Raw genomic sequence first — 25,734 nt, forward strand, 5'->3', positions numbered from 1 at the left:
GGACTAATCAAACGCATGGTTCTCAAGTTAATTTCAAGCTCATCTCCCCCTCCTGAGGTCTACCATTTGAAAGCCCTCAGTGCTCCAATGGATGACCTAGAAGCCTCAGTGGAAGACACTGACCCTCCTGTAGAGGAAGAACGGATTTACTAACCATGGTTTGGCAATCATTCTGCACCACAAACACAGTCCTCTTCTTTTTAAACAAAACTAGGGGGAGATGTTGCAGTGTGTTGTAAACTTCCTTCCCCAGGTGTGCCAATACCTCTCTTCCCCGTCCCCCCTCGCCTCCTGCTGGGCTGTCAATCAGGTTTAACATTCCAGCAAGGCATGGTGTGGTTGGTCAAGTTCAAAGGATGCCCCTCAGGCCCAGGGGTCATTGGCCTTTCTGGGTGTCATCTTCCCCTGAGACCCTATCCCTCTCACCTGGTTGGTGGCTCACCTGTACCTCCCCTTCCCCTGTCCCTGAGCTTAAAAAGGTGATCAGACCATGCGGCCGGAATTCTGTTGGAGCAGTTGCTCACGTTCAGACCTCTGTAACCATGGAATAAACCTCTGGACATTAAACCCTCCAGCAGAATCCTCTCCTTTTTCTCTTCACCATCGCCTGAAGCTATTCCTCCTGAGGTAAACGGGGTTCCAACAAGCCTGGACTTGTTCAGTGCCCAGCTGCAACCACCAGCAAGCCAAGGTATTTCTGGGGTGATACACCGCAGTTGCTGCCTTTGGCCCAGCAGCGAGGGTCAGACTGGCCCAGGCACAATCTAACTGGTAATATTGGGAGCCTTTTTTCCAATAGAAACCTACCCTGTGTCTCATGCTACAGCCCGGAACACCATCCTGGGCCTTGAAAAGCAAGTTCTGTGGAGACATGGCACCCCTGAGAGGATCGAATCAGACAACGGGACTCAGTTCAAGAACAGCCTTATCAACACCTGGGCTAGGGAACATGGCATTGAGTAGGTGTACCATATCCCCTACCATGCACCAGCTGCAGGAAAAGTGGAGAGCTACAATGGACTACTAAAAACCCAGTTGAAAGCTTTGGCTGGGGGATCTTTCAAAAATTGGGAGCAGCATTTAGCAAAGGCCACCTGGTTAGTTAACACCCGAGGTTCCACTAACCGAGCAGGTCCTGCCCAGTCTGAGTCCCTGAATATAATAGAAGGAGACAAAGTCCCAGTGGTACATATCAGAGGTTTGTTAGGGAAGACTGTGTGGATCAATTCTGCCTCGAGTACAGACAAACCCATTTGTGGGGTTGTCTTTGCTCAGGGACCAGGTTGCACGTGGTAGATCAGGCAAAGAGATGGAACAACACGATGTGTACCTCAGGGAGATCTGATTGTGGGGTAAGAATGATGTGCAATATCACTGTTCATTGGATGTTACTTCCATTGGAGTGGAAAGATATTGCTACCAGGTTAGGGAGGCTACCTGTGAAAGTCCGCCATGTAGATGCCCATGTTCTCAGCAGTAAATGAGAGCCATTGTTTTCTTGCTCCAGTGGTCACAATCTGCAGGCAAACATCTCGCTTCAGTCAGCTTGCCTCCCACACACCTCCCCCGCGGTGGGGTTTTCAGTCCCAGTCCTTGGAAGGAGCAGAGGGGCCTTTCAGGAGTTTCATGTCTCAGTCCTTGGTGGAGAAGCTTCTCACATCTCCGTCTGTCTGTCACGGTGGTTGTAAAACAGGCCAGGGTCTTCTGTGGGAGACCATCCGAAACTCAGGAAAAGTCCAGCCAGGCCGAGAGCTGGGCAGCTTCCAGAGCTGCTATTGTTGCAAACAGAGCACGGTGCTGCCTTCTTAGCATACAGCAAACACTCCTGTGAAAACAACAGCTGAACACTGAGCTTTCAGCTCTCAGGGCCCGTGGCGTGTGACTTTTCTCCTTCACACCCAGAGATTCTAGACGGGGGGTCTTCTCTTCAGTCGTCTCCCAATGACAATCGTGAGGCAGAGGAGGGAAAATTTGGACAACCTCTCACAGGGTGGTATTTAAAGCTGCCTGGATGCCACTCTGTTTAATGTAACATTAAAACAGTGAAATACTCTTATGAACTACAGCTCTACTGAGCCAAGTTCTGCCTCCATCTACATGAAATTCATTCATGCAATCAAAAGCAGAATCTGTTCCTTAATCTTTTTTAAATTAAAGATTGAATTTAGAGCCTAAGGCCTAAGCTTGGCTTGATAGGAAATGCTTGTACCAGGTATTTTCAGGCTGAAGCCCAATACTGACTACATGATCTGAAGCAAGTCACCTACAGAAGAATGATCCACACCCTTGTAGGAATTTCAACCAGAACTGCTTGATAATCTTCAGATGTCCCTTCTGAAATCTGCTTTTAACTTCAGCACTTGCTGCCTTCCAGCTCCAAGAACTTTATACAGTCCAAAGCAGTGTCTTCAATGGATTTTGATGAGCCAGTAAGATTTGCAGTTAACTAAGGCATAACTCCTGATGTCACTTGATTGAAGTAACACACCTGTTTGAACAAAAGTAAATGAAACAAAAAAGCCTATGGATTGCAAGCTAGCCATTTTTTGCAGAGCCTGGATGAGTACCATAGCTTTCATGGATGTGAATAGAAGCCCACAGTGCTTGTGAACCTGAAGGCAATAATTTGCAAAAAGCATGCCTTTTTACAGCACCCCAGTGATGTGGTGTCCTCCCTGCTCCCACACCCTCCAGCATCTGCAGGTAAATGTACAGAGCAGTACAGCAAGAAACACTTGTGTATAACATACCAAATATGTCTGCTTTGTGAGCAAACCTGCTGCCCCAAAAAAGGAACTGCAGCCACCAAGTGCTGCTGGAAGTTTTCAGAAATGTGTTTTCTTAAATGGAAAAGTTTTAGCCTTCCCATGGCGAAGAAGATTGGCCATGGCTCCAGAGATGGGAATCAGATTGTGTGATTCCTGGCATATGAAAGTTCAAGCAATGAATTTAATTTGAACCAATTCCTTGGCCTCTGTAGTCAGTGGAAAGACAGACACACCGCCAGAGACCAGTGCAATGCACATCCTCTAGGGGTGTGTTTTAGAAGCCTGGAGGGGTAGGGGTTCAGGGCTCATTTCTAACAGTCACATTGGCCAAAGCTGGGCAAGACAGACTCCACACACACCCAGACTGAGCTCCTTTTTTTGGAGCTATTTGGCTGCTCCCTCTGCAGTCTCAGCTCAGGTGAGGTGACAGCCCCAGGGCAGGGGGACAGGGCAGGGGGCACAGCTGGGCCCTGCAGGGTTACTCACAGTGCAGCAGCTGCTGCTGGTGCTGTGGATCTGGAAGCCAGCACAGAGGATTTCACTCCTGGAGTACTCTGGGCGTGGGGGCATCGCCCTGTGGGTCACCGACCTCACTGCCACCGTGTAAGGCATCCTGCAGGGCGGGGACAAGCATCACTGTCACCGTGATATTTTCTGAAAAATCCCTTCACCAGGATTTCTTCTCCTGGCAAGATGAGAAGCCTCAGTTTCTTCATGTTTTGCTCCTCTGGAATGTAGTTGGAGATTGTTTATCCAAACATGTGAATTGTTTTTAACTAATGACCAGTCACCATCAGCTGTGTCAGACTCTGAGTCAATCACGAGCTTTCATTATCATTCTTGTCTAGCCTTCTGATGTATCCTTTCTCTTTTTTTACTATAGTTTTAGTCTAGCATTTCCTTTAATATAATATCATAAAATAATAAATCAGCTTTCTGAGAACATGGAGTCAATTCTCATCTCTCACCTTGTCCTGGGGACCTCACAACACCACACATCTCACCCTTCCTCTTGTTGGAAACGTTCACGGGAGTGACAACAACACATCTTTTTCACAGGAGGGCAGAGGAGCTCGGGTGTTTTGCACGATCCTGGTTCCAAGCTGGGCCCCTGCTGAGCCTCAGTGAGGCTTCACACAGAGCCCAGTGCAGGAGACCTCTGTGGCAGCCAGAGAACAATTCCCCACCTTTTCTTTTTATTTTACCCTGCTCTCCTCAGCTCATGTTTACTGCATCAGGGAACAAGCCTTACCCAGAGGCTTCACAGTGTGGCCACAGTAAAGGTATCCACACTCATTCAATCCCCTCATGGAGGGGGAAGGCAAGCACAATACAGAGTGCTGCCTTTTAGGCCTAACTGGAAGAATCACTGAATGTCAAAAAGAAACAGAATAGAGAAAGGTAAGATGGACCAAAACGTTCCATTTGCCCATGTTTCACTGTGTAAGAACAAAAAGAGATCTAATAAAAATAATAAAACTTTGAAAAGCAGGAAATGTTAAACTGAGCAAGGGACTTGGCAGAATTCACAGACACAATAAATGTGTGAGGTGTCAAGAAGTTCCTTGACTAAACAAAAACTCTGTAATTGCGTGAAATGGGAGTACAAAGTCACTTCAAACAAAGAACAAATAAACTCCCAGCTAGGTGCTTCAGCATACTGACATGCTCTCTGAGACATGATTGTTTTTCTCCGTTTGCCCTTTTGAAATTCTGGCCTATTTGCCCTCCTGGTAGACCACTCCCAAAGAGTCACTGTCAGGGAATCAATACTGGACTATGCTAAAGATTTGTGATGATCTGTATTTATTTCATTGCACCTTAACATTGCAAAGCAAATCTGGCTGTACAAACTCAGGCATCAACCAAGGAATCTCACTCCTTAGACAGTAAAATGCCCTTTTGTCACCCAGTGACAGCTCAAGGTGACAGCAGCCCAGACTGCATCCCCAAAGTGCTCAGAGTTAAAATCAGAGCCATACTCGCTGTGGCTGGCAGGGCTCCCTTTGGGATACCAGAATCACAAAGTCCTTGGGCTGGCGGCCTGCCGTGGGGCCAGAGATGACGTGGTAAATCTTTTCCCTCTCACTCACACCCTGCAGGACCTCACATGCCCTGTGAAGACATTTAGCACACACCTCAGGCCCTGTGTGTGCAACTGCAGCTCCTCCAACAAACTCAGTGCAAACGGGCTCATCCTGACACTGCACCTTTCGTCTTCATGTTCCAGCAGCAAGGCGGAGAGAGTGAAACATTTAGGTTTTCTGCAACACCTCATCAGCAGGATTTCTTTAGATTTTGTTTGTTATAAGCTGTAAATTCAGTAGAATTTGTAGATTTTCAAATATCCCTAAAGTTCCACTTCCACCCTCAGGTAAAAATCTTTCAGGATGGAATAACTAACTGAAAATGCTTCGCCATATCAAATCAGTACAATTTCAATTCAACTGTCTCTAATCACTATTCTACACCTTAAAAGGTAAATAAAAAACCTCAAACACCTTTTAGAGCCATTCCAAAACTTGTTTCAAATCATACAAACTTTCAAACATGTTATTTTTTGAAAATATGAAGGACCCCATTTCTTGATTTCTCACTTTGACTGTGAAATTGAGCATCAGTGTCTCCAACAGCACAAACATGAAGGAGTCCAGCTTTTCCCTAATTTTTCAAGCTAGCATGCACAATATATCCACCTCAGTTCTTACTTTAAACTTTTTCTTTTTTGACTAGTTTTGGGTTTTTCTTCAAAAACTTTTAACATACACCTGCCTAGGACTGGAGCAGTGCTTATTTAAGAAAAAGATGACCTCTCTCCTATCCCTTCTTTTGAATGATACAGAGCATTCAATTCTTTTGAAAAACACAGTGCACTCTGTATTTTGGAACCAGACTAAGCACAAACCAAATTTTACTTCTACACTACAAAAAAACCAAAACCCATATTTTGACTAATCAATGTTTGATGCCGAACTCCTACAACATTTTGTTCCTAACGGGGCAGGGTCTCACAGGAGTGTCTGTGACAGAGGAGAGGAGAGGTCAGGGGACTCAGAGCCCCAGACAAGGACAGGTGTAGTAGGAGTCCCTGTGAAACATATGCATTGTGCAAGTGGCTGTGCCCCAGTCCTACTTGTTCTAAATGAGCCACAGCTGTGAAGTCCTTAATTGGGCAGCAGCTGTGGCTCGTGAAGGCAACTGGGATAAAAGGGAGTGGGCTTTCCGGTCAGGGAGAGCCTGGGAGGAGCCCTGACTGTGAAGCAACAATGACACTGCTGAGAAGAACTGCTCATAAGGTATGGGGCTCTAGAAATAATATAACAACAATATGAATATAATAGACAGGGTCTCACAAGTAGTGTCTGTCCCAGCGCTGGCAGAGCCTGAAGTCAGACAGCAGGGAGAAGGCTACGTGGGATGGGACCTTCACCTGCATCTCCACCTTAAATGACAGCACATCACCCTCCTTGTGGGTCCAGATTTTCACCTGGGGGAAAAAAATAAAGGCAGCATGTATTAGAAACAAAGATTTATTACTGTAAATGTTTAGATGCATAAATGTTACACATTTAGGACTTCAGGCAGATTTTCTCAGGAGTTCCTGGGAAATGACACATGCCCTTGTCCACGCAAATCAGCCACACCTTGGCTTAGCCCTCTTGCCCCTAGAGCAACCCTGCACTTCCCTTTCCAAAATATCCTTCTTTTTCTCCTTTGCTCTCTTCTGTGAAGCAGAGCACCCAGAACTGATGATACTCTGCATAACTACTTAAAATCAGTTTTGCGTTTCTCATTCCCCACCTGTACTATCTTGCCTTGATTATTTTGGGTCTATTTCTACTCATAGGCCTAAATCCCAAAACAGAGAATTCAAAGGGAATAACCTGTACATCACAATGCACACAACAAGAAGGGTTTGTCACCTCCCACAAACCCCATAAAATGGAAGAGGATGGGTACAACAGAGTGTTTAGAATTAGCGAATTTTACTCCCAAATTCATGTGCTTTATTGCCTCTCAAATCCTGAGAAGTTTAACAGATTTGCATTTCCAAGTGATGCAAAATTCATAAGGTTCATCATCACTTTTGAGGTTTTGTTGTTTTGGTTCTCTTTTTCTGCATCAAAAATGAGCAATCTTTTGTTTCTTCTGCATTTCTGCAACAACACAGATTTTGTATTTCTCTGGATTGTCCTATCTTGGAAGAGGAAATAAACCCCAACTTAATCCAGCAAACACCTTTCTGAAGTAAAGTTTGGTGTAAAATTAAATGCTTAAGAGCTTTAAAAACCATCTACAGGAGGTCAGCATCAATATTCCTCTATGGCACAGAACAGAAATCATGTTGTTCTAGGAGTCTTCTAGACTTGAGAAATCACAAATAAAAGCAGCAGGTGCAGCTGTCAAGACACCTCTCTGCTAAGTGAACATTGGCAAGGCTGGATTATCTCTGCAGCCTTACAAGCCTTGTGGCTTTGTGTCAAAGACATGAAGAATGCCATTTTTTACCTTCAAAAACTGCCAAGTCAGCTTGGGGTCATTCCAGTTGCAGGGAAAAGGGAACAGATCTGCACTTTAGGATCATTCCCCCTTGTGCAGTCCCTCTCCAGACTTCTTGTACCTCCCCCTTTAGGTACTGGGAGGTGCTTCAAGGTCTCCCCAAAGCCTCCTCTTCCCCAGGAGGAACAACCCCAGTTGTTGTCTCTGCCTGTCTCCAGGAGCTGCTTCAAGCTTGCTTGTCCCAGCTCTAAATACAAATACAGAGTTGCTTGCTGCTTATTTGGCATAGCAGTGTTTACTGAAATATTTAACCACTGGAACAACCTACACACGGCACTGGCAGCTTTGCCATCACTGGAATTCCTTATCATTTCTATCTGCCCTTACTTAAGTATCTTATTGTCTGCATGCAAGAGTCACTAAGCAATGTTCCATAGCCTGCAATGCACAGGAGGTCAGAGTAAAATACAGAAAAAGTCATTTATTGTGCCAAAACACCTCTGGATTGGCATGATCTGGAAGTAAACTGCCAGTCACTAACCACATTTCAGAAACTCAGCCTTGGCAGATGCCAGATGTCTCTCCATTTTCTGGAAAACATGCACTGCAACAGGGTTAACACCCTGTTTTCCCTTGCCTTTCTCCTGCTTTTCCTAGCAGCGTCCTCCTCTGCTAGAACTGGTTTACACAGGTGTCCTCACTGATTTTGTGTTTAGAACAACCCTTCACAAACAGGGAGGTCCTTTGCTTTCAGATTTCTGTAATTTCTTTTCTGCACTTACATCGTCCAGAGTCTTGGTTATGCCCCACCCTGGTTTTCCTGCCTGAAGTGTCAGCGCAGCCACGTTTTTGCAATTCAAATATGCCTGAAACACAAGACATGTGTCTGTAAATGGAGGGGTAAGGGTACATTTCACTGAACATTGCAGAAATGAGGTGCTCTTTTTCCCCATCATTATGCTTCAACTGCAAACAAATGTTTATTCTCCTTGTAAGTGAAAACACACTTCAGTAGTTTCTGAATTAAAACACTTCCAGTGGCTTCCTGATGCACTCGCATGGCTGTTGGCAAAACAATCTTAATTAAAGGACAACAAAACACTATTTTCAGCTTCTCCAGTTATAAAGCTGTGAAGAACAACTTTGACCAACAGGGAGACAATACAGATAACCTCTCAGACCACTGAATTAATGGTTTTGTACATCTTCCTCTTAAGCAATTAGAATCTACTTGAAAATTAACCTCTTCTTTGCTACCAAGCTGGGTCCATCTCGGCAATTGTTTTTCACAGCAGGCTCACAAGCAAAGAAAATGCAAATATAGCCATTCTTTGTGCTTGGCTACAATGGATGGAGTTCTCGTTTAACCACTCCATAAAGAGAATACAGCCTCAGAGTGTTTATGACAGGCTTTGATTTCATAGGAAATAAGTCTTAACCAAGCAATTTTTATCACTGTGCGCATATTTACATTTGCTGCTCTGCAGAAAAAAAAAAGGGAAAAAAAGCTGCTTTAGCTACAAAAACTGGACACTGAAACAACATTTAATTTATTTATTAATGCACCTAAATTCAGGTTCAGCATCATTCACTACAGGACATGGACACAGACAGTGGCCCAGCATGTCCAAACCAGAGACACTTGGTGCAGGGAATCTGGGAATGAAAATGATTTCCCCTATCTTTCCATTAAGCTATTCCAATGTTCATCTCTCTGGTGCTATCTCTCCCCCCCCTTTTTGCACTTACTAAAGGGTGTCCTCACTGCAATTTTTCAGACATTCTGTGGCTGGATAAAGACAAAAACCAAAACCCCAAACTACTTCCTCTACAGGAGAATTCAGCTTTTATAACAGCTGGGGATACTGAGGGATAAATCTGCAGGAGACCTTAAGGGACCACTTGTATACACGTGTTTTAAAGACTATTTTAGATCCTTCTATTGAACTCACTCTTAGATCAGTAGTGAACCATCTACTCCCTCTTTTTACACCAAAAGAGACATTTCACTGTGTTACACATCCATCCATTCCTCACGACTACCACAAAACTTCAGAGGGTCCACCTGTACTGCCACAGCCTGAACAGTTGCTTCACACACCCCAAAAGGTGCACAAATACAGCTTTTTATGCACCTACAGATTACCTGGTTGCTTGTCTCCCAGGCATCAGAGGGCTTGTCTTCTTTAGCAGAGAGGATGCATTTACTAAAACATAATTAAAAAGAGACACAGTAGAATAAACTGGTTCTTTACACATCTGTGTATGCTAGGAAAAATCACTTTCTATAGGTTTAAGTGTCTTCTAAATACAGGCACTTTATCAAGTTTTGGTTTGCAATAACTGCTTTTTCTTTCCAAGAAAGACAGTGAAACACAATAACCTCCAGAGCAAACAAGTTTTGAGACAAGAATTTCTAACAATTTCAGTGCCATTGAAAACAAATTTTTTTGCAAATGTATGTCATATAACAGTCATATATATATTAAGGGGAGTTCAATTACTTTATTTAGTGGATTATGCAATTAAGTTTTCAAAATCAAGACCTGCCAGTGACCCAGCTATACCTGCTGAGCAGAATCCTCCTCCTGGCAATAGCTCCAAAGTACCTCCTCACACCAACCTGCAGGAAAAGTGAACCAGAGAGCAACAAATCTCATTATTTTAGAACAAAGCCTGAAAAAAGACAACTAAAAATTATTTATTCCAGATGGACAAATGCCAGAGCAAAAATACAAGCAAATAAAGAGTAATTGCGCAATGGCCTTTCTACAGGCTAACCCAGAAAACTAGTGGTTTACTTTTTCCCTAAGCAATATTCTCTGAAATTTGAAAAAAACCAATGTGATAGAAGAGTTGTATTATTGCAGCATCCGCCAGGTGCTCTTTGGTCCTAAAGCAGTTGCAGCTGGGCAGTGCACCACACACATTCTGCTCTTTCTAAATGTGCCACCCACCAAATAAACTATTAACCTAATTTATCATCATCTGGTGTTCAAAGCATAAAGGGAAATCGTATTTTTCAAAGTCAGTTTCTCCTCTTGGACAGCCTGCAGTGGGCAGTAGTAAACTTACTGCCCCAGTGAGTACATAAGACACCTTGATTCATTTGTCTAGTTCCCATCCTATAAAAAATAAGGTCTCTGATGTTAAAAACTAATTTCATTTCTGCCTACACTGGCTCTCTAAAATTCTTGTAACTGGAGCAGGAAGATTAGTGACAGATGTTAACACAGCAAATAATTCAACAATAGCAGTCAAACTGCTTCAAGTGCTTCATGAACCACTTTCAGGGAAACATAAACTGAGACTGAGATCTCCATGTCAAAGCAACTGGAAAGCCCACCCACGTCATGGGATTCGATTCCCACAGACTTCTTTCTTCACTCTATTTCTCACCTTTGTTAAGGGTTTATAACAATAACTATTCACTGAATACTTATAAATTTCATCTACAGTCAGTGGAACTTGCACAAGACACAGACAAGTGGAAAAATCTCCAAACACATCAGATTCTTCTTCTCTGTGGTTCTCTCCATCAACCACAGAATCTCTAGTCATGAGGATTCTCCACAGAGCCTCTCACTTTTGGAAGACTGAAGCTAACAATAACAAAGCTCTCACCTGAGGGCAAGCACTTCATTTGGAGCTTTTCTCTCCCGCAAGAAGATGCACTGCAGTGCCCTGCTTGGTCCTTGCTTCCCCAGCAAGGCTGTGGTGCCCACCCCACTGCTGAGCTCACCTGAGTAGTGGGCCTGACCCTGGGGAAGGTGAGTGGCTCCCCTCTGTCATCCAAAGCAGAGAAAGTGAGGAATGCACTGCAGATGTGCCGTGGCTGCTCCTGGATCCACTCCCCACAGCTGTAAGCCTCCACACGGACACCAACCTCCACACTGCAAGGACAGTTTAAATAAATCACTGAGCTGCTGCCAGTGGTGCAGAATCAGCCCTGAGACATTCTGGAGAGGACTGCAGTGCCTGCAGCTGTGCAGGAAGCCTGACTCAAATACCTTCTCTAGCACAGCAAATCAATTACTCCATCTGGACAGGCACACCTTTGAAATAAAATAAACGATGGCAGTAGCTAAATAGTGTTACCAAAAATAAGCAATAAATAGAATGCCGTCTGTCAATAAATGCCAAGATGGGAAGATCCTGGCAAGAAGCTGGAATCTTCTGAAGAGTTAAATCTCTGGGAGCAACTCAGCCCTTGAAAATCCCTGAGTTTCAGAGGAATATTTATTGTCTGAATTTGCAGGAGTGGGATTTGGTGACAAATGATCTTTAAACTGAAAGTCAGAGAATAATTTTTTTTAAAACAACTTCCACTGATAAAAGTGAAACCAAAAAAAGGGCACATAGACAAAATTACAGACACAGATACATGCCTCCAAGTCCCACCTGAAGAACAATTAATTGACTAATGAAAATCCTGCTGATGAAACGTGAAACACACAGTGCTGGAGAGGCCCAGGGAGAGATGAGGAGCCTTACCTGCTGTGGAAAGTGTTGTTGAAAATGGCATTGAAGACCAGGCGGTCACCCACAAAGGACGGCCCCCAGAATCTGAACCTGTTAACTGCCTTCAGGATGGGGCGTGAACGACACAGGCGGCTGGAACAGAAACACAGAGAGACAGACCGAAACACAGCTGTGCTAAAATCACAGCCAGCGTGACCGACCACAGAAACAGGGCTTGCAGGACCTGGAAGGTCACTAAATTGCACTGATCTACTCCACGCCAGCATGGTCAGCTCCAAGAGCATGTAACTCGAGCTTCAACCATCATGATACCACTTGTGTCATGCTGTTACGTTTCCAGCACGTTTTAGAAACGCCAATTAATTCTCACTGCTTGAGACTGCCCTCTCTCCAAGCCAGACTGTGAATCCCTTACCTACAGCGTAACCACTTACCTCACAGCTTCATTACTTTCTGTAGGACTGCATGGGGAGCAGGCCCCTGAGCAGTGTGAAAATGTCAGACCTTAAGGCCTTTAAACAATTAAAGAAAACCTGAACAGAAAGGCTGAGCACCAGGGACAGTGTCCAAGCAATACCATGTCAAGTTATCTAGTCCTAATATTAGTACTTTTTGCTTGGTTTTAGATGCTTTCTGCTAGTGTGATATGAAATGAGAATTAAAAAACCCTCACATGGCTATCAGATGCAGTCTGAGTGAAAAGAATATTGTTTCCAAGCTCTCCGGAGCAGGCAAAAATCAGGTTTCTTCATCAGTTCTGCATGTATTCAAAGCCCCTCACTTTCTACTGGGAAGTCTGTGCATCACAGGAAGAGGGGACAATTTACAATATATGACATTTATTTTTAGCAACACACTGCTCTCAGTAAGGAGCCCATGTGCACATCTAGGATAGACTGCTCCATGATGAGGTTTTCTAAATTTGAAAATACAGTTTTGTAGCACTTCTAGCTTTTAACTCAACTGCACTTTGAAAACTAATGTACCGGTATTTTTAAATGCACACAATTATCTGCAGCTAATTAACTGACTGGTACATCTCTTCAATAGTCTAATACATTGGAATTACTTTGTAATTAAATTAAAATAATTTGCTCCTCTGATTTAAAATGCTAAGCGCTGATTTTATTTACAATGTTCACTCTAAAGATGCAAACACAATAATGATGAGGAGAGGAGCAAGCCAGAAATCAGGCTTCAATATTAATTTCTTTCCTGGAAAAGTACACCCTGAATGCTTTTATTGAAAATGTAAGGAATAAGAAAGTATCCATCAAGTTCAAGCTAATATTACTAATATTCAAATGGTTGTATTGCTATCTGCACAATTTTCTGTCTGGACCAAAAAAAGGTGGTGGGGAAGTGAGAAGGAGAGTGAGTAACCTTTAAAATGCTGTTAGAAATTTATTTTTTCAGGCTTATCCCTCCTCTCCTGTTCCTCCATCACAGTTTGTGGCCATAGAAACTCTTACCTGGCACCTTCAGAGGTAGGGTCTGAGTGGCCTCACAAAAGGTTCATAGTGAGAGTAGTTACTTCTCAAGCAAAAACTACAACATCTCTGCTTTCAACCAGCCTCTGACACCAGCTATTATTCCTGAAATTCCCAACATGAGTAATCATGTTTGACATTAATTAGTTCAAAGAAAATTGGTCCAGTACTCCATTTGCTGATGTCTCCCTTCCTTTTTTAAATCTACATGTGACTCCCACAAGGTAAAACTCATCAGATGAAAACAGGTAAATATTCTGAGTCATATTACAGCAAAAATCTGCAGCAGTCCCTTCAAGCCACTGGAATTGCACACGGGGGTAGGGTCAGTGCACTCTGTTGTTACTAAAACAAGTTGTTTATCCAACCACTACAGAAAATCTGTTGTTATCAGTACAACCACTGGATACAAATCAAAACCACAGGAATAAGGAATGGAGAAGTCATTTAATTATTAAAGATAAAAAGGGAAAACATATCTAACGTCCCTGCAGTGAATTAGGTCACTCGGTATGCAAGGAGAATTCAGACTGAAACTTGAGTGCTGCTTACAGAGAAGCTTTGTGCAGTGTCCAGGAACAGGAAGGGAGACAAACAAGGGTTTGACTCCAGGGAAGAGGAATTAAGTGATTATGTGCCTGGGTCACACTGGTAGGCAGCATCACAAAATATATTTTGTTCTCTTTACCTGAAGAGGCCCGAGCTCTTTAAACTGCTAAAATTGTTGCAACTCAGAGGGACTGAAAAGTCAAGTGACTTGTTGAGGGTTATGCATCCATTCTGTGCACACACCAACCAAACAAAGCCTGTTTATGTGGATCCTTTTACTCTGACTTATTTTTCTTCTGGCATCACGAGGATCTGCAGACTAAGTTCTGGCAGGCTGTTCATTTTTGGATGTCACTTGATACAGGGTGAGTATTGGTCTGATCTTGCTTAAACAACTAACTTTTTTTCTAAAGCACTGCACCAAGCACAAGGAGAGCAGGTTTCTGTTCCTGTATCCAATGCTGGCTTTCTGCAAAGATTCCCAGAAAGGTAACACAGCCTCTTTTGCCTTAGGCTCTGTATGTGTAACAGAATAATGCCTGAGTCTCAGTGGCATGGCATGCTGTGGGAGATGTACCACTTAAATAGTTCAAAGGCCTCCTGTAATGTGAGGAGGAAGACAAGTCACAAAGGCCTGGGTCTGTATTCTTCATCAAATAAATCCCTGTGAAACCTTTAACATTAAAAGCACATCCACTTAGAACCACATGAGAGACAATGCTGTAGCAAAGTACCTTGCTGAAATGCTTGCCACTGTCTGCATCCAAGCCATGATCTGGCCACCAAAAGTGTTCCCATGATGGTTTGCATGAGGAGGCAGGACAAGCTCAGTGCTCTGTACGTGGGTATGCTCAGCTGAAACTGCATCTTTATCTTCACAAGGATCTGAAACAGAGCAGCAATGCATCAATGAATGCTTTCAGAAGAAAGCACAGCCGGTGAAGAGAGCAGCTTGTTCAGACTCAGCAAAAAGAAGACAAACAGAAAGGCACAGAAGAGCCTTGTGGTTTGCAAGGGAAGCAATAAGAAGCTGAACGTTTTCTCTGTTCTCCCAGGAGCTGCTACTGCCAGCCCTCAGTGCATCCCCACATCCCTGTATCAGGGGCAGTTCTGTGTCATTTTTGTCAGGGGCAGCTCTGTGTCCCTGTGTCAGGGGCAGTCTGTGTCATTTTTGTCAGGGGCAGCTCTGTGTCCCTGTGTCAGGGGCAGTTCCCGTGTCAGGAGCAGTTCTGTGTCACTCTGTCTGGGGCAGTTCCTGCGTCCTTCTGTCAGGAGCAGTTCTGTGTACCTCTGTCCAGGGCAGTTTCTGTGGCAGGAGCAGTTTTGTGTCCCTTTGTCAGGGGCAGGTCCTGCAGGGGAGCAGCAGCTGAAGCCCCAGCGTGTGCTGGCTTTCAGGGGCTGTCAGAGCAGTTCAGCACCAACTCAAATGTCTGTCAAAGACTCTGCACTGTGTGTGATGGGCACCTCTACAGGTGTGTTGAATTAAGACTAGAGCAGGACTTAATTATTTCACCTTCTTACAAATTTTTAATTGCCTGAGACAACACCTGCGTGAAATGACTGAAATGAGGATCTGAACCACCTTGTATTACCTGAACAATTCTGATGTCACTTTCAAGCCTTTAGCCTTGCATCCTCACGCTAATCTCAATTCTTTTCGGTGGTGTTTCACAGGAAAAGATTTAGACATGAGATTACATCAACTAATTTTAAAAGTGCCCATCTGTGCTAGGAGCTGCTTGACCTGAATTGTACTTTTGACTTGTGGCATAATTAGCTAACTTGGTGATTATGTAAGTGTGTGGAAACATATGACTAACTTGTACTTTGGACCTACTCAAGGTGTTCCCTAAGATCCACTCGTCAAACAAACCTCACTTGCAGGGTATGATTTGTTCATATGCTGCTCCCCAGCAGCCTTTACACACAATGTTCTCTCCTCTCTTCTCCCACTCTGCTTCTTCTGTCTCCTTAAGGAGGTGAATTAGTGCACAATACTATCCTTCAAAGAAATTTCCAGGAAAGGCAGTGGAGACAAAACCCATCAACCTCTGATTTGTCACTCAGGTTATTACACTGCAACCCTGTGAGACAGTTACCATGAAGACAAATAGCTTGTTTTCTTGTACCAAACATGACTCTTCAGTTCTACAAAGTCTTACTAAATTGTTCAAGTTAGATCTTTGTTTATAACAGGTTTACTCTCTCCTCAGTAAAACTACATCATGCCTGTTACTTATACATGGAGCTACAGCTCAGATTTTCCAAATACCAGCATATTTTCCTAACTGCTCTGAGTAATTTCTTTTGTGAGGGAACACAACAACTTACAAGCACAACTTTCTTTAAGAACAGAAATTACTACCATAAATAACGAGGAACCTGTTTCTTTGTTCAGTTCTTCTAACTTTTTTACCTGTTTTGACCTCCACATAGTGAAACTTCTGCTTGCTGGGAATCATCTCAGGGCATAAACATAGTTCTTACTTTCCTTTCTGGCAAAGACTTGGCCATAAGCCTGAATGAATGTCATGCTTCTGTCTACATCACAACTAGTGTCACAGAAGTTTATTTACTGCTGTCGACCTGTGAAACCTCACACACAGAACCACATGAAGATCTGCATTTCACACCTATTTAATGCACACCTGGCCTTTGACCCTGTGTTTTCACATCTGGACTTTCTGAAAGACAAAGAAATACCACTCTGTTAGAATAGAATGGAGGTGCCTAACACACCTCTGGCACCTCTACCCACAAATCTGGCACAGACCTTTCTACCTGACACCACAACCCCAAGGAGATGTTTTGCCTGCTTTTTTCCTTCCTTCCAGCTGCTCATAAGTGTTTGTTCCACCTTCTGTGCTGAGTAGAAAAATCACCTTCACTATTGCTCTCCTGTATCACCTTCTGAAAGACCTCCAAATAGCCCATACGGACTATGCTCCTCTCCAGAGCCAGGAAGTACTCCAGGTGGTCTTCTTCAGACTGAAGCTCTATGGGTTTTAACTCAATCTGTGCAAATGGAGAGGAAAAAAATACAACAATTCTGAACATCACAATCGTCACAAAGCGCACTTGGAACTTCAAATGGCATCAGCATTTTCTACAGCTTCTTCCTATCAGCTGTCCAAGATGGCAAATTTAATAATACAACTAACATGGGGTATAAAGTTCAAGAGATTCTGCATTATCCTTTCAGAATCATTCATTAAAACTCAATGACAAAGTGCTTTTAGCTTCTAAATACAAACATCCATGACAGCACACAGTGTTGAAGACAGTTCTCATTTAAGAAAAAAAAAGAAATAAAAGAGACAGGAAAAGATGAACTTAATATGAAGGTTTGAGGATAGAATTTTTGAACCAGAAAATAAATACAGTTGCACTGGTCAGTGGTGTCAGTGCAAATTCCTGTGTATTTCAGTTCAATTACAAACTGCATCCAAAGCAAATGTAGTAATTTAAAGAAAATTATTACATTTGGATAATTACACCACAGGTGACACTGAACAATCACTTGTGAGATTTGTCTAGAAGGCCTAGCCTCAGAAGCATTAAAATAATGCACAAAGCAGTGCACCACAGACAAATTCAACATTTTGTGTCTTGCAGTGCAGCCACTAATGTTTCTCAGCCTTTGACTCTTCCCTCTAACCCTCTTCCAGATTCATTGCCTCCTTTCCAGTCCTTTTCAAGAGCTTCCTAGATTTTCCCATGTGGCCCAGTTAAAATATTAAGATAGTGGTTATACTGACATTCTCTCTGTTCAACCTTAGAAACAGTTGTTTAGAAAAGTGGATTTGAAAAAAATATTCTTCAATGTCTCTGAGATTTTAGTTTGTCATGGAATTTGAACTGAACTCTCAAAGTCCCTCTGGGACATTCCTGTCTTAAGCCTAATCTTAGTTAATCATCACCAATTTAATCCTGAATTAATCTCCCCAGAAATTTGGGCAAAAGGTGAACAGTTTTATGTTATGAGTATGATATCAAAGTAGGAACAAACAATTCTTACTTGATAATATTTTAGTGCTATCAGAAATTTAGCCATTAGCCTTTCAGAGACAAGAGCTGGGCTTCAGTTTTAGCAAAACTGCTCCAGTCTGTTTCTTTTCCCAACTGTGGCACATCCTCACAGGAGAGAGAGCAGTAGTGATTGGATGTATTCATTGCTCATGGGATGATTCTGCCAATCTCCAGTGGATGTTTAACAGCCAGATGTGCTGTCAGAACACATGCAGTCAGACAGGAAAGTCAGATCCATGATGTCACATTCAAGAAAGCAGAATTTTAAATGCAAAGGGAGTTTTTTTAGGAGAGTCTGAGGAGTGCCTGGCCTTCCCTACAAGAAAATTCTGAAAAGATTGTGCCTGTCTGGCACAGTGATGTGAAGGCCAACGGTACCATGACTGATTTCAAACACTGGGGAGAAGAAACAGCCCTGGTGTGAAAACCAATCAACATAAATGGCAAAGAACCAACTTAGATTGGAAGTGAGCTTAAAAAGAATGTCTTCTGTGTGAACAACCTCCCCAAGAGGGGAAGTAAAAGATAAAAGAGCCCACTCTGCAATCAACTTCTGAAAAGGAGAGAGACTCACAAGGATCTCCCTGTCACGCCTTGCCTCCATCAATACTGCAGCCCTCAAAGACCTCACTTCTACAATGAACAAATGTGCAAGAGGAAATAGAACTAATAATAACAGCTATTGCAATCGTACTGCTGTTATGTTATTTCTAGAGTCTGTACCTTCTGAGCAGCTCTTCTCACACACAGCTCCTCTCAGCACTGCTGCTCCTTGTGGCCTCACCAGGGCTCCTCCAAGGCCCTCAACCCACCCCCTTTCATCCCAGTAGCCTTCACGAGCCACAGCTGCTGCCCAGCTAAGGACTTCACAGCTGTGGCTCATTTAGAATAACTAGGACTGGGGCAAGGCCACTTACACAGTACATAGATTTTACAGGCACTCCTACTACAGACAGCAGCAACAACGACCTAACCATTTCAGAGAAACAAATTAGAAATAAACCCCCAGACTCCATCTCAAAAAGTCTGAACTTAATGCTTTTTTCCTATCGCTGATCAGAATAAACAGTGCTTCTGCTGTGTTACACAAACCAGAAAAGGTGGGTTATTTCACAGAAACTCAGTCACTCCAAGCTTAGCAGAAAGCAGGAAAAATACCTTTTCAGCACCAACTGGTTTGGCCTCATATGTTGCATATGCCACACTCACAATCTTTTCAGCATTAGTCAAAACATCCTGTACTGTCACCTTGATGCCAACCTACAAGGAAGAAGGTGATGGAAGAAGGAGACAAAAAAGTATTTACATCATAGTCAACTGATTTGAGACAATACAGTGCAGTTTTTATCAGTCCTTACACCTAAAGCGTAAAGGTAAAAAACCTGCTCTAATCACTAATACATATCTGGTGATCACAATATTCAGTCAACTCTGAAAGGTTTTTTAGTACCACAACTGTTATGTTTGTTTAGCATCACTTGTAGGGTAAAATTACAAAACCAGGAAAGACACTTAAACGTAGTTTTAGGGATATTATCTTCCATTTTCTTCTGTGGCATTCAGAGCCCCCATCTGAATGAGTTTCTAAGGTCTGTATGTGCAAAAAAAGTGTGTTTAGGGGTGCAAAGCAAAATGAAACACTTGCATGTGAAACACTGGATTCGATCCTGTGGCATAGGCCTGACACACACCAAAATTCTGATTTTTTCTCATTTTTAGAAACTTTTAGAATACATTACCTGTGAGATGCATCACTCCCATTAATAACGATGGGATTTGGACACAGGCACAATGCACAAAAAGCACCCCCAAAGTTCAGTTCTGATTTGAAGTGATCAGGCAAGGCATTGCATACTGCCTGCAGTACGAAGATTAAGATCATGTGTACACCTGAGATGTGTACATTTGTTTCAAAAGTTTCAAAAATGCTTTGAACTTCACCTATTCTGTGGATCTGGCCTGGACCAACACCACCTCTCCCATCCTGCCCACTACACCAGCCAAAGGCTTCAATTCTTTGGGGCCCAGCTGCTACTCTGACATGGATTATTTCACAGGAAACACACAACTGTAGCACTCTGAAAGCAGTGCCATTAGGCAGTGTTATTGTTCAGATATCTGCAGATATCTGGAGCAAATAAACCTGGAGCCACGCTGTGCTCCTCTGCTGCTCCCACCTCTGCTCTATTCCTTCAACATCTTTAGAAAAAAGAGTGCTGATCTCTTACCTCCATGAGGGTTTGGAATTCTCTGTTCACCTTTGTTCTGATGGCAATAATTTGTCCAACCCTGTTAAGAAGAGTAAGACATTATAGCAGGCAAACATGCAGCTTTGTAAGGGCTTGAATCTGCCTCTCTGTGTACTCCTAAAAGTGGTGAAGAACATCTCATTAATCAGTCTGTGTCTTCCACGCTGCACTGAGAATTCACTGAAAAAAAGTGAATTTTTCAGTGTTCAATTCAACACTGTTATTCTCCAGTCAGACTTGGTCAATAAAATTAGAGCCACTGCACAACCTTAATGGCAGCATTGCTCCTCTCTGCTGGCGTCTGAATGGCAGCAGGTGTGCTCAGGTGCACCCAGGAGTTGTGGCTTTGCTCACAAGCACATCCTGCAGAAATCACGGAGTACATACAGCTGCAGGAGCACTCAGACACACTCCACAAGCACCCCTGGCACACAGGGGTGTGCACATGAGTAGATAACTCCAGGGAAAAAGTGCTCTTGGATGGGGAAAGAATTCATGTTCCAAGTCTTGGCCAAGAGCAGGACTGCTTGTCCGTTCTGTGCTAACCTCATCCCTCTGAAAACCACTCTTCCTCATTTACCTACACAAACAACTAAACAGAATTTTTACTTTATTATCTAGTAAAAATTCTTGAGATTCTGGAGTACTAGACAATTATCTAATGTGATTTCATTATATTATGAAAGTAAATTTTATAGGTCGTATTGCTTATTTAACAGAGATAAGCAGTGGCCTGCAGCCATCCCCCAGAGCCAGAGACCACTGGGCCATCAGTTTCTCACCAGGCATCCCAACTGCCAAGTGAAGTTAACAAGAGTTTATTTCTGCCCTGTGAGATGGATCTGCCCTCTGCATGGCTATCACAGGTAGAAAAGAGCAGTTTTGAGACTCAGCCCTGTGGTTGTGTAAGTCCACGGCTCTGCTGTCTCCCATTTTATAATGCCTCAGTTTATCTCCCAAGTAAGAGCCTGCAGAAGGGAAACATCTGACTGTTGTACGCTGGTTTGTACCTGGCAGCCTCTTCAAACTGAATGTCATCCATGGACGCTGTCACACAGGACACCCCAGCATGTTTCTCAGCTTCAAAAGAGACACAGGGACACACAGTTACCACTCTGCCCCTGCAGCAGCCACTCACCCACGGGCTGGTGCCTGACAGGCAGGGACTGCACGCAGCAGGTCCCTCTTCTTCCTGTGAGCACCCAAATGCAACTCTGCAGTGCGCCCCTTAGGAAAAAAGAGAAGCTAAATAAGACTAAAGTTTACATTTTTTGTCATGATTCTGTTGTAAAGGGTGTTTCTATTTATGGGTAACATCAGGAGATGAGACTAGATGATAGTGACTAACTTACTCAGTTAGAAAACTTCCACCGAAGGTCTTTTTCTAAAAATGAACATTCTGGTAAGAGAGCCTTAAAAACAAGCATTTTGAATGACAGAAAGAGTCACAAAGAGTCACAGAAAGCTCATCATTCTCCCTCAAAACAATATGTCAAGAGCATCAACTAGGGCAATCCATGGGGAAGTTTGATGTCAGTGGAAGATTCTGAGATACAGGAGAAAAACCTACTTATTAGTAAGTAAAAAACATAGCTTATTAGTGCAGTCACAACAGTGGAAAGCACTGTCCTTATTGCTGCAACAAAAATGCAGGAATAAATAAAAACAAAGACAAACAAGATTTAGAAAATTCAAAACCAGAATTCACCTGCTGTAAAATATTTTCACCTACATTTGAACTATTAGTCATCTCCTGTCGCAGACATCTTTGCATTAAAATCCTTTCTTAGGACTTTTTCCTGCTGAAGCTGAGAAGTTTCAGCAACAAATGTAAGCAATGATTATCTGCTGCTGTGGAATGCAACAGGTGGATCCATGATTAGTCTTCTGTGGATGTTTGGATTTACTGACCACTCACGGCAGAGCTGCTCTCGCTCTCTGCTGGGACACAGATCTTTGTTATTCATTCTTTTCTCTTCTTATCTTAGCTAGCCTTCTGAGAACTTTTCTCTCTATTCTTTTTAGTATAGTTATAATGTAGTATATATATCATAAAATAATAAATCAAGCCTTCTGAACAAGGAATCAACATTCTTATCTCTCTCTCACCCTCAAAACCCTTGTGACCACCGTCACAATCTCCCTGGGGTACCTTTGGCTGTGAAAAAGCACACATGCTTTTTGTATGAATTATGAAAGCTAATCTGGAAAAGGTAAACATCTTATTTACTGGTAATACTTAATCACCAGATAGTTAAGTTTTACAGCAAGTTAATATGATGTACTATTTATTTGACCATAGCACCTGGGGTTTCCAGGGACGATTCCTTCCAAAAGGCAGATCTGCAATGTACTAGGAGTGTATAAACACAGAGAACCTCTGCTCCAAAGTCCTGAGTGTCAGAGGCAAGAGAGAGGAAGCCTGGAAAACAGCACTGCACAACAGGCAGGAGCTCTCACTCCCCAGCAGCCCCGTAGTTTTAGTGAGCATCACATGAGGAGCTCAGAGAAATCAGAGGTTTCATATCAAAATCTGAAGACCTCCCTCTGAAAATACGAGGGGAAAGCACAGCCCCTGCTCAAAAAATCCCTTCTGAGGGTTAAAACACTGAGGGGCTGGAATGGAATCCATTTAGTCCAATCCTCTGCCAAGGCAGTGGCACCTTTCCTTCTTTTTGGCACACAAGTGCCAATAATCTTAAATTAGTACTTTCCTTCCTTCTCTTGATTATCTCTTACCACCTCTTTTCTTCCCTTCTGCTGCTCCTTTTTAAAATTCTCCTCATCCTCACATTCCCACCACCTTCCTCGCTCTCCCGTGCCATCTGACGCCTCACCCTCCTGGTGTCTGTTCCCAACTGGACCCCAAATCTCCTGGGCTCCTCGAGAGAGACGTGGAGCTCCAGCATACCAGAATGACTGGGGGACTGGAGCGCCCTCCTCTCGAGGGAAGCTGGCTCTGCTCAGCCTCGGGAAGAGATGAGTGAGAGGGTCCTTCATCCCCTCATCCCTTTGGCACATGTACAAATGTCCGAAAAAAGGTGTCAGAGCATGGATCAGGCTCTGCTTGGTGGTGCACACCAATGCGACATGAGGCAAGGGGCAGAAAATGATGCCCTGGAAGTTCCATCTGAGCACGGAGTTGTGTCAGGGTGGACATGAGGGAAAGGTTCTTCCCCAGAGGGTGGGGGGGGGGGGGGGGGGGGCACTGAACAGGCTCTGCCAGAGCTCCAGGAGGGTTTGGAGAGCGCTCCAGGGATGCCCAGGGTGGGATTGTTGGGGGTGTGTGTGGCGGGCTGAGGTGGGACTGGGTGATCCTGTCCCAGCTCAGGGGATTCCGGGATGCTGTGATGACCTTTTTCAGAGAACACTGAACACACTGCCCATAGAGGGTGTGGAGCGGAGCTCACCCGTCCCGTCCCGGCAGTGTCTGTACGATCCCGTGTCCCGGGCTCTGAGGCGGGACAGGACCGCTGCTCTGACCACTGTGGCCCCTTCCACCCTGCCCGGTGCAACCTCCAAAGTCCTCTCTCCCTTCCACGGGCTGACACCTTCCCTCCCCCAGGGCTGGGGCTGTCCCCTCCCGCTCCCGGGCGAGCCGGGGCCGGGCCCCGCTGGCCCCGTACCTGCGAGGCAGGCGGCGGCGTCCATCCATCGCAGCAGCGGCCCCGCGCCCAGCTCCCCGCGGGGCCCGGAGTCGGCCGGCAGCACGGTCCGGCACATGCACGCAGCCATGGAGGAACGCTGCCCGCTCCGCCCGGCACCGCGGCCACAACCCGCAGCCGCCGCCGCTCAGGGGCGGAATCGCCTCCGCCGGCCTCCCGCGGAGCCGGGACGGGCTGAGGGGAAAGGGGGCCCGGGCTGAGGGGAAAGGGAGCCCGGAGTGAGGGGAGAGGGAGCCCGGAGTGAGGGGAAAGAGAGCCCGGGCTGAGGGGAGAGGTAGCCCGGAGTGAGGGGAAAAAGAGCCCGGGATGAGGGGAAAGGGAGCCCGGGCTGAGGGGAAAGGGAGCCCGGGCTGAGGGGAAAATGAGCCCGGGCTGAGGGGAAAGGGAGCCCGGGCTGAGGGGAAAGGGAGCCCGGAGTGAGGGGAGAGGGAGCCCGGAGTGAGGGGAAAGAGAGCCCGGGCTGAGGGGAAAGGGAGCCTGGGCAGAGGGATGAAGGGGTACCTAGGGTGAAGGAAAGAGTGGGATGGGGCTGAGGTGAAAGGAGGGCCCGGGCTGAGGAGAAAGGGTGTGTGAGGATGTGGGGCCAGGGGTGAGGTGCTGAGGGGAAGAGGGGGTCTGGGGCTGAAGGGATAGGTGGCAGGGGTGAGGGAAAAGGGATGAGAGTAAGGGGGTGTTGAGGATGAGAGGGTGGATGCCAGTGCTGAGGGGAATCATGGAAGGAAATTTAAAGCCCTCCCACTGCCACCCCTGCCATGGCAGGGACACCTCCCACTGTCCCAGTGTCCAGCCTGGCCTTGGGCACTGCCAGGGACGCAGGGGAGGGGCAGCCCCAGCTGCTCTGGGCACCCTGTGCCAGGGCCTGCCCACCCTGCCAGGGAACCATTCCTAATTCCCAATATCCCATCTTCACCTACTATCTCAGTTTGAAGCCATTTCCCCTTGTTCTGCCACTGCCTGCCCTGGTACAAAGTCTCTCACCAGCTCCCTTTAGACCCTTTAGGTACTGGAGGGTGCTCTCAGGTCTCTCTGCAGCCTGCACCTCTCCAGGCTGAGCAGCTCCAGTGAAGGTGCTGGTTGTGTCCAGGGCACCAGGGACTGGATGTTCCCTCCACTCCTGTCCCAGGACTTCTGAGGTCACCTCACAGCCTGGCAGCAGCCACAGCTAGCTTTGGTCTGCCCACTGTCACTGAAATGCCCCAAACTCATACTTTCATTTTTATTTGTCTTTTGGAATCGTGCCCCCTTGTGTTGTCACCAACTTGACATCCCAGCAGATGCATCCAGGGCAGACATGTTCCCATTCCAAAGGCAGCGGAACCAGCATGAATGTTTGGATTCCCCACTCTGTGGCCACAGCCCTGGTCACGAATTCCTGCAGGAGTCAACAGAGAGCCCACAGAGAGCTCCTTCTCTTACCTCCTCCTCCTCCTCACACGGCTGGTAAGGATACTGCTGCCCCTGCACACTGTGAAAATACAAGCTCTGCTGAGGAAGAGCTTGTGAGTTGTCGGGAGGGTGAAGGTTTTACTTTTGCCATGGGTAGTGTTATTGCTGCCGAAGGCTCAGCCACTTTGGGGATGCTCAGTGCCTGGGCTTGTCAGTGTTGGTGAGGCAGATGTGTTACTGCAATGTAGCAGAGGGTATAAACTGTAAATAGTTTTCAGGAAAGAATGCAAGGCTTATATTTGACTGTTGCCGTGTGGTTTCACTGCAGCACCAGGACTGTTTTCTGTAGCCCTTCCTTACACCTTTTCCTCCTGGTGGTTACTGTTCCAGAGAGGGCTTCCCACGTTTCTCAGAAACATACATCCATGAGTTTACATCGTGAACACTTGTTCATTTAAACACTGTTAAAGATCCAGCTTTAATCTGTAACAGCCAGGAAAATTTGGATTTTAACTGAGTTTCTCAGTGCAGTGGGAGTTCTTTTCCCACACGGTCTGTTACTGTCACTGCACTGCTATAGCACTATCTCTGTTTCTATGCACATACTCTTTTTATC

The 25,734-nt window shown here is 44.9% G+C and overlaps 1 protein-coding gene across 1 annotated transcript; it reads right to left on the reverse strand.

Annotated features, from left to right (window-relative positions):
* Positions 1-2,446: 2,446 nt before the first annotated feature.
* ACOT12 (acyl-CoA thioesterase 12) lies at positions 2,447-23,802 on the reverse strand. Its single transcript, XM_059492691.1, has 15 exons — positions 23,694-23,802; positions 21,078-21,147; positions 20,047-20,107; positions 18,977-19,078; positions 16,672-16,804; positions 14,524-14,674; positions 11,763-11,882; positions 11,011-11,161; positions 9,836-9,891; positions 9,415-9,475; positions 8,051-8,134; positions 6,122-6,255; positions 4,755-4,883; positions 3,255-3,381; positions 2,447-2,488 (listed from the first exon to the last, which is right to left on the reverse strand). Exons 1-15 carry the CDS (start codon positions 23,800-23,802, stop codon positions 2,447-2,449), a joined length of 1,530 nt encoding a protein of 509 aa, XP_059348674.1.
* Between the last annotated feature and the right edge of the window lie 1,932 nt (positions 23,803-25,734).

The sequence above is a fragment of the Ammospiza nelsoni genome, chromosome Z, assembly GCF_027579445.1.
Source record: "Ammospiza nelsoni isolate bAmmNel1 chromosome Z, bAmmNel1.pri, whole genome shotgun sequence".
Classification (NCBI taxonomy): Eukaryota; Metazoa; Chordata; class Aves; order Passeriformes; family Passerellidae; genus Ammospiza; species Ammospiza nelsoni.

Coding starts and splice junctions, on each gene's coding strand:
- ACOT12 (XM_059492691.1), bottom strand. CDS start 23,802: ATGGCTGCGTGCATGTGCCGGACCGTGCTGCCGGCCGACTCCGGGCCC. Junction 14,675..16,671: donor ACAGGAGAGCAATAGTGAAG/GTGATTTTTCTA, acceptor GCTCTGTTTCAG/ATCCTTGTGAAGATAAAGAT. Junction 6,256..8,050: donor TAACCAAGACTCTGGACGAT/GTAAGTGCAGAA, acceptor TTTTTCCCCCAG/GTGAAAATCTGGACCCACAA.